General features: G+C 41.0%; 1 protein-coding gene across 1 annotated transcript in view; it reads left to right on the forward strand.

Annotated features, from left to right (window-relative positions):
* The first annotated feature begins 867 nt into the window (after positions 1-867).
* pdgfra (platelet-derived growth factor receptor, alpha polypeptide) overlaps positions 868-16,299 on the forward strand; it is a 39,294-nt gene continuing 23,862 nt past the window's right edge. Inside the window, 3 exon segments of the mRNA XM_007892755.2 lie at positions 868-923; positions 13,802-13,877; positions 14,364-14,678. Coding sequence (XP_007890946.2) covers positions 13,817-13,877; positions 14,364-14,678 — 376 coding nt within the window. The 5' untranslated portion in view covers positions 868-923; positions 13,802-13,816.

Here is a 16,299-nt window from a genome sequence, read left to right on the forward strand (position 1 = left end):
AACAAACAAGCGCACACTCTCGGCGTCCCCCTCCTCTGAGATGGTTGTTAGGATTACCTCTAAACTGGACCCCCCCCCCCCCCACTCCACCCCATTGCCCTTTCCTCTACATAGCAAGGATTTCCCCCGCCTCCCCGTTAGGCTTTGCTGTACGTATACTCAAAAATGGTTATTTCACAACATATTTAAACAATCGTAGAACCGGTTCTTACTTTTCTATGCATTAATCTTTTTTTCAAAAGTATACATTTTATTCTGCAAAACGATTGTGTGCGCGGTTGCCAACTCGCACAAAACCCAAGGCAGCTTCCTCTACAGCTTGCAAAATAATAAAAAAACTTTTTTTGTTGTGTTCGCCCTCCATATAATGTGCATTTATTCGATGCACTACTGCACGTAGATTCCTCCAGTTGGCTCAAACTAATGCTACCCAACAAGTTTGGGCTGTGCTGAGATGCAGGGAATGCAGTTTGACACCATTTCGACGCTGCTGAGGGTTAAATTCATTCATAAAAGAGAAATGGTCCTGACGGCGCATTCTCCGAGGGAGAAGAAAAGTATTTTACTCCATGTAAAACTTTCCCCCAAAAAAACACACATATGGCAATTTTCTGAGCGAGGGATCCCTGGATGCTCTGTGTGGATAAGAGCTGCATATAGCCTGGCAGTCAGTGGGACTCCAGGCAGTGATTGAGTGCTGGCGACTCTTATTGTGAAGCCAACGCAGGGGCTTCATTTCCTGACAGTTATTTACTTAAAGCAGATGATTAGTTTTTTTGGAAAGGATGGACTGAAACGTTGAATCAATTACAAGACGCTGTTCTTTGCGCCCATTAGAGATCAGAGCGCAGCCCAAGCGCTGTAGGTGTAGGTGCCCACTTCTCCCCGTCACAGGAGTTTGCGGATTAACCACTTCGCACAAGGTAAGGGAAACAGCCATCTGCATTTCAGGGAAACACTATTTTTTTCGGGTCAAGAAATATAACGGAATTCGCTTTTCTTTTTTTTAAAAAAAAGAGCAACTACGAAAGCTCCAGATTGCAACCAGACCATGTCGACTGCGTCGCCTTTATAATTCCTTTTGCACAAAAATACACCCCAGGACCACAGAACGGTTGGCTTTCCCCCCCAACTTTTCACTCAGCGTTAATTATTTTTTTTAAAAAAAAAGAACACGAGTTAGAAAATTGTTCGAGGGCTGTGATTGCTGCGTTTGTTTATTGTCTTATTTATTTAGTTCGTTGGTCATTTAGTTATTTATTTATTTACTTGTGTATGCGTTTTGTTTGTTTGCGGTTATCGTTTGGGAGAAATTTTTTTTTGCTATTGAATATCTGGACTGATGGCAACACGAGTGTCGGTGTCGCTGCTGGCAAATAAAAAAAAATAGTTTTCCTTTGGGGGGTGGGGGAAGAGGGGGTTGGGGGTGGGGAGTGGGTGGGGAGGGGTGGGGAGGGGGGGGAGAGAGGGGCGTGTGATGGCTATTTGCTTTAGTCCTGGACTGACTGCTGATGGCTTCATTGCGCAAATGCTGTAATGACAAACACATTGGCGGTGGACGTGGAGACGATCGGGTGCCCGCGTCGGGGATTTAAGGAATTTCGGACGGGATACAGGGCGTATTTTTTTTTTTTACGCACTCCCTCTCCCTCTCCCTGGGAATTCTGCGCTGCCTGCCCTGGCCGGGAGGGATCGGAGAGGGGGGGGAGACACCGGGAGGCTGGGGCGCAGGCTCTGCCATGCGGATGAATCGCGTAACACACACCGAAGGACAAGGTAGAAGTTTGCAGAAGTGAAGGCAGAAATATTGGGACAAGCGCTGAGCTGAGCGGATTTCGGGAAACTTTCTCTGGGGACGGAACACAAAGAGCCAGGGAGGTTGTTGTTGGGGTAAGACACTTTGAGATGCAACGTGTTTTTTTTATTTCCTTATCACCATTTGCTTCCCCCCCCCTTTTTTTTTTACCCTCCCCCCCTTTTCCCCACTCTGCCGCCCTCATCCCTCTGGTTTACCCATCTTTGCTGATCTCTCCCCCTCTATCCCCTCCTGAAACCTTTCCCATTCTGAAATTCGTCCTGATTCCAGAAAGTTTTCGCTCTCCCACTCTTTTTGTTCCACTCTCCATGGGAGGGGGCATTCCCCCCCGCCAGACTCCCCCCCCCCCAACCCCACTCCGTGATAGATGTCCAGTCTATTTATTGCACTCTCCTCTCTTTACCAGTGTTTTGTTTTAACTTCGCATTTTGTGAAGTGAATTGGTTTCTCAGTTCTCATTCCCTCTCTCTGCACTCTCTCCTTCGTCTATTTCTTTTCAGTGCAAATCTCTCTTATTTCCTGTCACCCCCGCAACAACCCCCCCCCCCCCCACCTCCCTCCCACCCCCTCCGCCAATCTACAAGAAAAAAAACACACTGTCCCCACATGCTGCCGGATTTTCACGTAGGGGGTTGAAAAGCAACACACTGGCAGCCCATTTGGCTGGAAACTGTCACCGCTCTTTAGCCCAGTGCCAAACTCAGCGGGGGTTGGGGGGTGGGGGGGGGGGGAGAGGTGCAGCCTGAAGGGGTTAAGTCGAGCCAATCCTGTCCAGAGAAACCCCACATGAAACAGGAGGGGGAGAGCTCTCCCCTGTCGATTGCCTGCAATTTAAGGAGCAATGCCTCGCTGTTCCGTTTAGTTATGCAAAGGCTTAAACAATAGAGCTCTTATAAGACTTGCAAAATAAAACAATTTTTCCCCCCCTGCTCTCCCCAGGCAAATCTCTTCTGTTTGCCTCACTTAATCCCTTTCTCTCCACAGTCTAAAACCGGTGGTCTCAAACTGTTATAAATCCGTCCCTTTTATTTTGGGCAGAGAGGTCTGCAGTAATGCACCTCTATTCTGAAGGATTTAACCAATTATTAATTAATTAATGCTGCATTTATTCCGAATCCTTGTTCATACTGACTGACTGCTTACTACGTGATTTTTTTCCAATCCATGCAAAAATGTGCAGTTGAGGAACTGGCCAACAGTAACACCATCAGCAATCCAGTGAGACACAGAAATCGCAATTTTAAGGGTTTGAGCCGCTAAATCTTGTGGATGTGGCGAAATTGCCAATTCAGATTGGCGCCCAAAGCGATGCTTTATTTGCAGTCCCAGAGGTGTGGTGTGTGGGATTGGAGCGCCCCTTTCAGGTTTGGAGGGGGTTTAGATTGATGTAAGAAATCTGACATTGCAGTGTGTGTGCGGGTCGCAGGTCGTGGCTGTGCTGAGAGGCTCTGTCCTTGTCAGACTGGCGTCTGCTCCCACTTTGTGATGGACTCCAGGAGTTGAACATTAAAGGCGGGTTCTGGGTAGAGTCTGATAAAAACAGACTCAGCCGACATGGTGCCTGCTTTTTTTCCCTAAAAAAATTGTAAAGCTGCAACAGGCACCGTTGTTTTGTACAGCCCCCACCCCCACCCCCTCCCAAACACTACACAGAACATTTACTGCTGTACTTTCCTGCTTTTTTGTCGCTGTGTACATTTGGGGTGACTTGGTAAAGCCCTCGATTAGATTTCTCGCTCTCACTGTCTCCCTTGCCTCGGGGGGGGGGGGGGGGGGGGGGGGGGTGCAGAAGGCAAAGGAGATAGACAGTGAGAGAGAGATTAATTCGTGCAGCACTGCAAACCATTAGCAATTCAGTGTGACCCATATGTCTCAATTTTAAAGGTTTGAGCCGCTAAGTGCAATAATTTGCATTAACCTGGCAGAGTTCCTCTTTGTTTTGATCGTTTTATTTATTTATAGAATAGGCAAGTTGAACTGTGCACAAAGTTATTTTAGTTCCAGTATCTCAAAAAAAACACCAATCGTCTTCTGAAATTAAGGATTCTGGACAAATACTCCATATTCATTGCAGTCACAACATGTCCCCCTTTCTGTTTGGTGTCCTGGGGCGAACAAGGAAAGTGATCAACACTACTGTATTTAACAAAGCTGACTCCTTGGAGATCAATGTTCACATCAACAGGTTAATTTCCCCTTTTCTGTTGCCACCGTTTGGAGAGCGGTTATCTTCCCTTTAGTCACACAAGGTAAATTACCAGCATGTCGATCTACTATTTGCACTCTTAGTGCATTTGTAGATATTTGAACAGATGATCCTAACTTTGCATTGATACAATAGAAATGTGCCCATGATAATTGCTGGCTACGTTCGCAGAGTTGTAGTTTCCAGTGTGTTTGGAAGCTCTGTGAGTGTTATGTTGCAATGCTCCCAATATCCTACACCTCTCCTTTATAAACACAGCCTTTCCAGGTTTTAGTCTAAGTACAAACCGGGATCACGAGTTTAGTCTGGAATCACACAGGCAAAGGAGTTGAGCCTCTGTCATTGTCTAAGTCGCTCTGCTCTCTGACTGAAGAGGAAGACCGAGTGACATTAAAAGGGATAACAGAAGTCCTGGTGATGTCAGGACCACTTATTTTTTGCTGTGCGATGATATCAGAAAGATGCTGTTTCTTTGCCGAGGAAACCACTTGGTGACCCGAGAGTATCTGTGAGTCACAACCGTCCACCCGGACAAGTACAGCAAAACACACGCCGACTGCAGTGTTGTGACAATAAGTGACACAATATTGACCACCGGGTTGTAGGCTTGACCTCCCCTGTGCAGTAACACCCTCTTGTCTGAGTATCCCATGTGGATGAGTTTACTTCACACAGACATTTGAAATATGGAGAAACACAAAGGACGTTATAACTGTGAAGTAGATTTAATGGAAACTCTCTAAGGAAACGGGGATGCTGAGCGGACTTCGGATTACTCTGGAGAGCATATATTCTTAGCTGCCAATCTTGGTTTGGCAGAGTTATACCGTCTAAAGTAATACATTGGCACCATAATCTCCCCAAAGGGCTCAGTGTCTGCAGACAGACCCGGTATAGCTGCTTACAGTTTTAGTTCAATACTCGCCAAATTATAATCTAGAATTACTTCAATGCAGCAAACATGTTATCTCTTCTAAATAAGATGCACGGTGCACATCCTGTTGGAATCTGTATTTTAGAATATGTACAAAAAAACAAGCTCCTATTTATCCCAAACTAAATTGCAGGACTGAAATCCTGGGAAAGTTTATAAACCAGCGCCTGGGTTAAATTTAGCCCTGAGGTCTGACCTCTCGATTTGCTATAAGTGGGATTGTTCGGCTTCTCACAAACACGTTATAGTTTCCTTTCACGGTATCATTGTAGGCAAATTATTAGGAAACCCCCCCTTTTATATAGAATTTGACGCCTCAACGAAGTTGTGTATGTCTATCTGTGAATATAAAGTGCTCCCCCTGCCAAAAAACCTCCTTTGGGTAACAAGATTCATTACATGTTTAGTTTTGTAAATGTATCTGCGTTTGTTGCTAAAAATGTAAAAAAAAATACACTTATCAACCAAAGAATCAGTTTTTAAAAAACTAATAGAATATTTTCCCATTTAAACTGAAACACCTTATGTCATAGTTTTCTTCCTCCGTATATTAGTTTTAACATATTAGTATCAACATTTCTGAAGTTTTGTTTGGGATATTTGATTTTAAATCTTCATGGACAGAAGGTTTTTGTGGCTCGTTGGATGGACCATCGATGAAGTGCTTTTACTGCTGTAGTAAATGCACTATGGAGAACTTCGATAAAAGATGACTGTAAACAAACACAACAGTTTCCCCGAACCTAGAAGTACACATTTGTAAAATTACAGTGTTGAAGGTAAATGTATGCTTCAAACTATAAAGTTAGAGCTCGACTTTGTGTCTGTGCACTGGAGCCTGTGTGGTTGTAATTCTAGTCTGAATGTTGGGTGGGGGTGGGTTTGTGTACACAAGTGCTTCAAACACTGCACTGTAGTGGAGTCACAGCTACACCTTGTGGACAATTGCTCTGGTGCAACATGTTTTAACCCTTTATTGCACCGGCTGTTCCCTTAAAATGGGCTGCTTGTGGGGTTTTTTGTCAGACGGCAGACGTGCAAGGTAATCCTTATTAGATTTACACTTTTTTGCAGACATCAACGACGTAGACAGAACGAAAGTGGTACTGGTAGCAAAACGAGCTGACTGTGTTAACAGACTTATCAATTCTTTAATTAAAAATACTGTGATTTGATTAAAAACACTATATCCTGAAACGTTGAGTAATCAATATATATATAGACCCAATCATTATTTTTCTGTTGTTTGGGCGCAGACATAACAGCACGTTTACCGACATGGCACAATAATTATCACAGGTGATAAGTATCACAGATATTAATTCTACCCTTCTATCTCCTTCATGGTCACAATCTGGTTATACATTTAGTTATACATTTTGAAAATGTACTCTTCCAGTTATACATTTTAGATGTTTATGTTAAGATCACAGCAGTCACATTTAGTCCAAGATTTTTGCAAAACATCTTGCATGCTATCTGTTTTTTATATGTTGCAAATAAAGCAGTATGTTTTCAGATATTGAAATGATTTGGGAAATTCAGTCCTAAATTCAATCCATGAATGCTAACTCACAATTGCCTATTTTGTCTGGTGGGATATAAAAAATTACCTTCTATATTTACTTTATTTTTCTATTATTTGTTCCATGGTGGTTTGAAAAACGGTGTATCCTGCTGATAAATTGTGATTGAGATGAGCAAGTGCAAACGTGGAAACTTGGAATTCCCCAGGGGATCAATACATATACTTCATAGGGTAAAAGTGAGTCAGACAGATCACGACTGGGATTCATTGTCTGATCTGTACCACATTAGGCAAACAGGTTCTTTATATCTCAGTTATATTTCCTTCTCAATGTTCTGGTCCAATAATCTGTACAGGAAATCAAACAAAAGCTCCAAACTATTCATGTGTTTTCCACCACACAACCTTGGCCTCCTTCCCTCCACAGACAACATCTCCTCTTCTAGCCTGGCACAGATGTCGTTGAGTCAACACAGTATTTGTTTATCTGGGGCTTTGCCTTTCTTACAGTCTGAATACTGTTCTCAAGCAGGTACTGTACTTTTCTAGATGTTTTTTGAAGGAGTTAATGAATACAGCATTAATTACTTTTGCTGGAAGTGTGTTCCACAAAACCATACTCCATGGGAAATTGTAATTGTTTGCTTCACTTGAGGTTTGTTAATTCTCTTGCCCTCTTGTTCTGTGTTCATAATGTAAGTTAAATTGCCCACTTACATCTACATTATCTATGTTCTTCAGCATTCTCAAGGCTTGGATCATGTCCTCCTCAATCTTTTTTTCTGGTGCAATCAGTCTCTTGACTCTTTCCTCAAATTTGAGCTTATATCTGAGTGTAGTGACTGTGTATTTTGCTGGTGAATGCAGCAGCCAGTTTTCACACAGCAATGATTGACCATCAGCCAATGATTGAGTAGTCAATTTCATTTGAGAGATTGTTGGTTAGGACTGAGAGCAAATTCCTTTTTTTGGAATGATGCCATGAGATCTTTAACATGTACCTGAACATTAATAGGGCTGGTGATGTCAGAACGACTCCATATTCTGGAAAGATGAGATCAAATAGGACAAAGGGACTTCTTGATCCCCACCTTTCTGGAGCTGGTGGGCTGTAGAGTGGGGAGACTGGTGGGCGAGCAGCAAGTTGGAGAGTCTAGAAGTGACAATGGCAGGGATGAGGATTTTGTGGGTGGTGACTGTTTATCTTGGTTTGCCATTAGATCGTAGTCAGATGCCTGGGGATTAACTCAGAGCTGTGATAGATGGGCACTTTGGCTCTAGTTTCAGTAGCTGTGCATTAATGCTTTACCTGTGGTCTCATAGCCTCAGACTGCTGTTTAGTGTCTGGGTTCCTCAGACAGCTGGAGCAAGTTTCCACTTAACAAAGAGTTTATTTCCAGTCATGGCCTGGTAAGGCAGACTGTGTAACCATCTGAGAAACAGACTAGCTTCTGAAATATTGATGTAGCTTTATTTAGAAACTATCTGTAAAATTATTGTGCGTAGTACTAATCCTAAATGAGTCAAAAAGAACTGAAATTGTGCAGGATTAAACAGTATTTTGCTTCTGTTTTAAGACTATGAATAGTCGTAAGGGGAAATAGTCCTCATGTGTCTAGATTTACTCCATTTATGTAGAACTTCAGAGTATCTAGAATTTGGCAAATTCGTAAATACAGCATTAATTTGAAGCCGATTGTCTATTCTTTCCAATTTCTATTGAGTAGAACAAAAGTTGGGACCAGTAGAGCAAGAGGTTGTTTAAGAACTGCAGAAAACCAGCGTCAAAGTTAGACTGAATTCAGCAATTTGCCAAATTCTGAATACTCTGAAATACTGCATTAAGTAAATCTAGACCCAGCTGAAATTTCTCCCCATCTATGTGGATTATGGGCTTCCACATATGGGTTCAAAGTTATAACTCAATTCAACAATCTGCCAAATTCTATAAAGCTGGAATTCAACATTAAGAAAGTAAATCTAGTGAAATTATAGAATATTCCACAGATAATGGAGAAAAAAACGAGATTAAAACAATGATACGACTTGTCCATCTCAATATCTACTTCTTTGACCACGCTTTCGGTCATCTTTTCCCTCTACCCCTTGGCTTCCACCCCCAAGCACAGGTGCCCAGAAAGTACTATCAAGTGCTTTGGGACATCCTCCAATTGTGAAAGGTGCTATATAAATGTACATTTGTATTGCATTGCATTTGATTCCGCGCTTTATTGTGTTAAAATTTCTGAATGTGCTTCATACTGAGTTGCTTTGTGAGTGGAGAGAAGTAATCTGTTGTTTTGCAGACAGATCCATCAGCTAATCTGCACCAGATATATCCACCAATGCAGCAGAATGACCAATTCACATGTGTTTTGAGGAAGGGATATTTCAATGGTGTGTATGTGTGTGTGGAATATACTGATACAGGTTACCGGATCTCTCTGTTTTGTAAAACAATGACATAGATGATTAACATATACTAGAGAGGAATGGATTAATATCTAATCCTATAAATTATACCTCCAACAATATCTAATTATTTAATTGTTAACCTATTTATAATTTTAAAACCTAACCTTCTGACCCAGAGCCTAGAGTGCTACCAACTGTGCCAAAATGTTACGTGGCTGAAATCCTAATTGAACATATATTCTCTGATAGGAGAACTCTATTGGATGCTAATTATTATTTTTTCTAATGCTACCAAATATTCTATCACTTCCGCTCTCCCGTATTATATTATAAATTAACTGGTATCATATAGAAAAGTTGATCGTCTTCTTAAAGTGATCTAAAATAATTAGAAAGTTCCTTTTGTAAATTATTCTCTTGTTTCTTGCCCTTTTTGTCCTAAAATATGTTTGAGCTAGGCTTCTCTGACAGAGGTCTGGTGGGAGACTTGCTGAAAGGCATCTAAGCGTTCTGCTTGCTACTTGTAGGCTAGCAGTAACCCTATGAGGTAGCAATTCACAGAAACATGGTTGACATCAGAATTTCACAAAGTTTATGTGGAAGGCCAGGTCCCAAGGCCTCAGACACACGTCCCATGACTGTACTCAGTGGCACATATGTATTTTGGTACAAACATATTCAGGACATGTCCAATGTTTCTCCTCCTCTCACAGACAACTTGCTGAGTCTCCTGAACATCTCCCTCTAGTGGAAACCCTGCGTAAAATGGTCAAATGCTGCTTTCATTGTTTTCTGCTGTATTCGCCCTGAAATTCTCAAGATTTTAACCTTAAATCTATTGTGTTAAAATTTAAGATTATGCAGAGTTTTTAAGAGCAGCAGAGAACTGACTGCAATGTTAAGGCTATATTTAAGAATTTTCCAAAGTTCTGGTCAAGTTAAACTTTTATTGCAATGGATTTACAGCTAAGACCATGAGCAATTTAAAACCTCAGAACTGGTCTGTGATGTCTCATAATTGAGATTAGTGAAAATGGATGGATTTTCATAATATCTTGTGATGCATGAATTTTGGGAGATGAGAATAAGTGGATATTGGAGAGGCGATTAAGTGGAGTGGAAGCTTATGTGGAGTATTAAAGCCAGCACGGACTGATTGGGCTGAATAGCCTGTTTCTGTGTTGTAACTTTCTATGTAATTCTATTAAATAAGAGTATTGCTTTAGTGTGACAGGCTACAGCTATAACAACAGCACAAATATGAAGCTTACCCCATGACACTTAATATATTAATGTTGAAATATGAGCTTCTAGTGATCCTAGTAATTACATCACTGAGTAAATTGCGTGGAAGAAATGTATCATAAACTCTGAAGCTGAACTGATTGATTCCCTGCTTGTCAGCAGATATACTGAACAGAGTGGTGGTTGTCTGGATTTATCATGGGAAAATCCTATTGAAGGCTGCATAGCATTGGTCACTACATTTACTGATCAGTGGGGAATCTCCCTCTAATGTCTTCAGAACACCGTGCCAAGTCATTATCAATGCAATAAAATGAAGTACTTGTTAAACCCTCTTACTTGTTTAAAGAGTGGAAATAATTCACCGCTTCCTATCTCCTCCCTCCTTATCAAGCTTGATTCCTTCTTACAGACCTCATTTCCCCTTCACACTAAAAGATTATTGCATGGATGTGACTAACTATAAGAACACGACCATATCCTGCCGTTCATCGAAGGCAGCAATGAGCAGCAGTGATGCCTTTAGGAATTGCGTATGGTTACAAAAAAGATTATTATCAAGTTATGAGAATTTGGCTTGATTTCTCTGGAATAAAGAGAAGACTTTAAGGTGACCCAATAGAAGTGTTTAATATTATGCAGAGAATCAATAATAATAATCCTTGCATTTGATACAGCGCCTTATCATGTCTTTGAGACATCTCAAAGCGCTTCACAGAATATATTGTAAAGTGAATTGACTGTATATTTTGTGGGCGAAACATGGCAACCAATTGCACATAACAGTGTCCAAACAAACAGTGGTGGATTGAGTGACCAAATTCCTCTTTTTCTTGGAAGGGATTATTACTCCTGGGAAAGCAATCCACCAATCGACTAACAAACAGAGGCATGTGGAGTAAGGAAACTTGCCTAAGGTTTCACCCTGCCTGGGGAATCAAAACCAGGTCCTCTCGCTTGTGAGTGAGTGCTGTAACCAATACACAATTGTTCTGGGCATATTATTCAATATGATGAAGGTTGTGAGCAGGGAGCAACTAATTCCATAATTATCGATATCTGAATCCAAATCTTGACCGTATGATAATTATCACTGCTTATTACTTCTCACAGTTTCACCCTCGTACTGGGCTGTGGGAGGGACTGAGGTGAAAATATTGCCAAAGTTCTCTTTGATGCTTCTCCTTCACACCAACCTCAAAGATTCTGTTTCCAAGGGATGGGAGTGGTTGGTTCCGTCCAATTTTCAATGCCCCCCTTCCTCAAATGGGCAGCCACATTCATCTCTCAAGTCAAAAAAGTTAGAAGACAAATTGGCTCATTGAGTGGTTGAGTTTACTCTCACCCAGCACACTTCACTAACCTCAGCAGAATTGGTTTGTTTAAATAACAATTTCTCAAGAAAGAAAATGAAACCCAGATGTTTTCATACTATCAATAAGTCAATCATTTAAATTCCTTTCTTTGTAGCTTTCAAAATATCCATGTCTTTTCTATCCCAGAGCAGAATGTTCCCCAGTTTGCTGATGCTGAATATTCTCAATGCCAGTCTTTATTTCCTGAAGGAGCAGATAAAGTCCATAAGCATGCATATTTTCATTTTGTATTAATGGGGTCTATTCACAAAATTACATAATCTGTTTCCTTAATAAGACGCTCTTTGCTTTCTGGTCTTTTATTGCAACTTTTCCCAGCTGGGAAAAGAGTCGAAAAGCAAAAGTCCAGGCATTTATGTGGCCTTTGCCATCTTTTGGGATCTGAATATTAACTTTATTTTTTTCAATTTCAAAATTGTGAATCACAATCCGGAATTTGTAATCAACACAGCAGACTTGCTTTGCAGATATTGCAAGTGAAACCTTGTTGTCTGTTCTGAGACTGAATAATATGCAGAACACTTTGGAGACTAAGTTGAGGAAAGGTAATATGGAGATAAACAGCTATCTCCTGGATGAGTGGAGACCTGTAGCTCAGTGGTTAGAGCACTTGCCTTGCAAGCGAGAGACCTGAGTTCAATTCCAGACAGGGCGAAACCTTGGGCAAGTTTCCTTACTCCATACGCCTAATAATAATCCCTCTAAAACAAAAACAATAATAAATTGGTCATTTTCAATCCACGACTGTTTGTGGGACACTGCTGTGCGCAATTAGCTGCCGCATTTCGCCCACAAGTATATGGTCAATTCACTTTACAGCATATTCTGTGAAGTGCTTTGAGACATCGAGAAGATGTGAAAAGCGCTATATCAAATGCAAGGATTATTATTATTATTATAAGAGTGGGAGGACAGATTGCAACTTGAAAAAAAAGTGTCGTCTCTGTTTTCCCAAATACTACACTTTGTGATCATTTTTTCCAGCTTTTTCAATGATCAGGGATGAGATGATTTTTTTTTAACAGAGATCAGCAATACTGGTACTAAACCTTTAAGTCGTAGGAGCCAATATGCAGAACTCTTAGGGCAGAGCATAACATGAGTGTTAAAGAGAAAGAGAAAATGGAGAAAAGAAGCTCAGAGAGAGTGAATTAAGAAAGGAGACTTGTGTAGTATGGCAAGTGTTTTCTCAATGGAATACATTGGACAAGCTTGCCATATAACTCTTGATACAGTAAAAGCATTGGGTGGTCCTAGCAGAGGTTGGATATGGGAACAAGTGTGAGAATCAATGGGCAGATTTAAGTTAGTTTATTTAATTTCATAACTGTGGCTAGATGAGGTATACATCCTTTGACGGTTGGAATGTCCTTTGCAGGTTTCAAAATCCAGGCAGCATAACCTCCTCCCCTCCCCCTCCCCATTCTCTGAGCTACTTAAAGTGACAGATTGACTTTTCTTGGCTGCGATCAGCGCTGTTGGTACCAAGAACATGCTCATCTCTGCCAGCTTTGATCAGATTGTTCATTTCTTTGTGCGCGGGTGAGTCCCATGTGAAGACCAACCATAAGCATGGTGAGACCAGCATGGAGCAGTTCAATTAGTTCTCATTGTAGGGAGGACAAGCCAAGCAACAAAAGATACAGCTCAATGCCTCAGACAACCAAGCGATATCCAGCCACCTCTTCCATCTCCAATGGCAGGAAATGAAGCTGTATGAGAGTATTTGTCTTGAGTTGCCTATATAACACTAGTCCCTGTGTTTCAAAAAAAGTAACTGTTTTGGATTGATCTTATGATGATTAAAAAAAATGACTTTTTATTTTTTTATTAGGTCTGTATAATGGGATTTCTTAGCAAGAAAATAGAAAGTGTTACTTATCAGTGTAATGTAGATTCCCATTGCATGATGTACATTGAAACATTTCAACATGTTAAGATGCAGACCTTTATTGAAGGTAGCCTGTTCATTCGGATCAGGCCTTTATCAAATTAGCTTAGTCTGATTTTACATTTCTTTGAATGTCACACACATTTATCTGCAGTCATTCAAGGCAACTAAGCCAAAATAGACTGAAAAAAGTGAGGCCCTTTATAGTGCTAGCTCCATTTATGGATTACCTCTAGTCAATGGGCATGTGACTCTTGCTCTACTGATCCAGACTCTTATTTAGCTCAGTAGGACAGGGAAAGAAAATTTCTTGTATGTATCACACTTGTTTATGTCCCACCAGGGTCTCTGGACTGCTGTACTAACTGCCTCCTTCCTGTTTCTCCACAGTTGTTTTCCGCAAACATGAACATCTTCTTGAAGATACTTTTGATCTTGGATTGTGTCTTTCTAGGGGTTTTCAAAGGTAAGCACTTTACTGTTTTTGAGCACCTCATTCAGAAGCAATGCAAACATCTGTCAGTGCAATCCATGTGACATTGTGTCAGTGCAAACTAAGAATCCCCCAAATAAAATTGGTCATTAATTTTTTTGGCTGTTTGCGGGACGTTGCTCATTCGCCTACAAAATGCAGTCATTCACTTTACAGTTTATCTTATGCAGCACTTTGAGACGTCCTCCCAATATGAAAAGGGTAATACCAAATGTTAGGATTATTATTATTTTTTTGAAAGCTCCAGCAATTACATTGCATTTCATTTAGCATGTGGTGATATTGAAATGATCGGTTAATGGGATGACTGAAGGATGGGTGTTCTGGAAGGATGAGATCTGATAGGCTGAAGGGGATTCTTTATCCAATCCAATTTTGTGATCTTGTGATAGTTACAGAGATAATAAGAGCAGAGAAGCATATTCTTTTAGATCTAAATCTACTTCTGTCTATTTTCAGGACCCCAGGTTGCTACCTGCCAGAGTTTTCCAGATATTTATCCCAACAAGGCAGAAATAATCGTCAAGCTTCATACGTCATTCAGCTTGAAGTGTTCAGGAGACAATGAAGTGGACTGGGAGCTGCCATTCCCCACTGATTTTGTTACAGATGTCAAGAAAAAGAGTGAAGAGAATAACAGTGGGCAGTTTGTGAAATCACTTGACATCGAGAATGCAATGGGCACATTTACTGGGAGGTACATTTGCTATTATACTGGAAAACAAGATGACTACGACGATATTCTGGGCCGGGACATCTATGTTTTCATTCCAGGTATGTGCGTTTGTGTGTGTGTGTGTAATTGGACAGTTCAAAGGTGTAGATATAGTAGAGCTCCATTCAAATGCAATAGTTGTGTTTCCAATAAATTCCAACCGGCTTTATAATGGAGCTCAATCTCTGGTTAGTGTTTCTGCAACATGACTTCACATGACTGGTGAAATCACTACATGTCCATGCAGAAAAACAGCCAGCGTCCTGTGCTATAAAATACCTGAATTCCAGGACATATCCATTGCTGCCAACATTACTGCAGTCCACATCTTAGTAGTGAACCCGTGTCATATTGGGGACCATTATATTGTACCAGCAGTCTGGAACTCCATTGTGGCACCATTAGTAGTAACTGCCAGTAGATTCATTGTGTTGTTTACCCTGATTATGCTCTGTTGGATATGTTAGTGCAGGACTGGCTCTTCTGCATATCCTGGGTCCAGCACTGTTCTATTGTATATGCTGTGTACAGGAACAGTGTCCTGGATACACTATGTGCTGGAGTACATTCCTGGGTATCCTGGGACTCCTAATCAGCCAAATTGGCTTTCTATAGGTTAATAGAGTTGCACTGGCTACCGTACAATATTTACATACTTTAAATGTTTGTGCACCATATTCCATAAGGCATGAACATTATTGCATGGTGTGTTCTGATGCATGTAATTTAGCCAGATGCTGGCCAAAGCAGGCAGAGACCAACATTCTGTCTTGGCTAGCAGCTGTTACACTGTGGATGCTGTGGCAAGTTTCATTCATTGCTGAACCTCAGTGAGCTAAAATCTTGCCACAGCGTCCACCATGGTTTATGCACTTTACAGCTCATTGCTGAACTGATCAAACCCAAATACGAGGGGAAAAAAATGTTTCCCTCCATTCAGTCAGAATATTTATTACTTATTCTACTGGGGGTGTTAATCAATTTCATTGTGTGATCTGAAGTTACTCCCTGCACTAATTTTGGTCTCAAACACTGACTCCAATACTCCAGGAAAAGCTTTGAGCAATGTTTCTGTTTTTATTTACATCTTTTGATTTTTTTTGTTTTAACAATGATATGGATTTTGTCATTTTAAGAGAGTAAGTATAGTGCTATGAAATGCAGGAGGCAGTTCAAGAATCCAGTTCCGCAGTTAGAGATTTATCCTTTTTTATTCCAAGGTTTATTCTTAAATACAGAATCTTCTGATCAGTGTTGAATTCTCCTCTGCTGGTTCACCCAGTACCATATGTGACCCTTCCATGTGGAAGGAGAGAACAGTTTGAGCCGGATACCTCTCTCCACGATCTTCTGTGCTTTGTTGCCAATACGAGTGGGCGAGTTGGATGATGTTGTTTTTTCCTTCACCACAAGCTGGAATACCTCCCTCCAGCAAGCTGCCTGAGAGCAGCTGACACCCATCCAAACCAGAAGTCTTGATGGAGTGACTGGCGGCCTATGATTCTAGCTGTGTGTCTAACACTCAACTGCTTGGATTAGGTCACCTGTAAAGCAACATTGGGGAGCTAGCTGTATTGATCAAGAATGTATTGATCTGGAGAGAGGTTAGAAATAATTTTCTCACTCAGAAGGTTGATACGGTTCAAAATGGAACTGGATAAACACCTGAGAAGTAAAAAA

This window comes from Callorhinchus milii, unplaced genomic scaffold, assembly GCF_018977255.1.
Source record: "Callorhinchus milii isolate IMCB2004 unplaced genomic scaffold, IMCB_Cmil_1.0 Scaffold1, whole genome shotgun sequence".
Lineage (NCBI taxonomy): Eukaryota > Metazoa > Chordata > Chondrichthyes > Chimaeriformes > Callorhinchidae > Callorhinchus > Callorhinchus milii.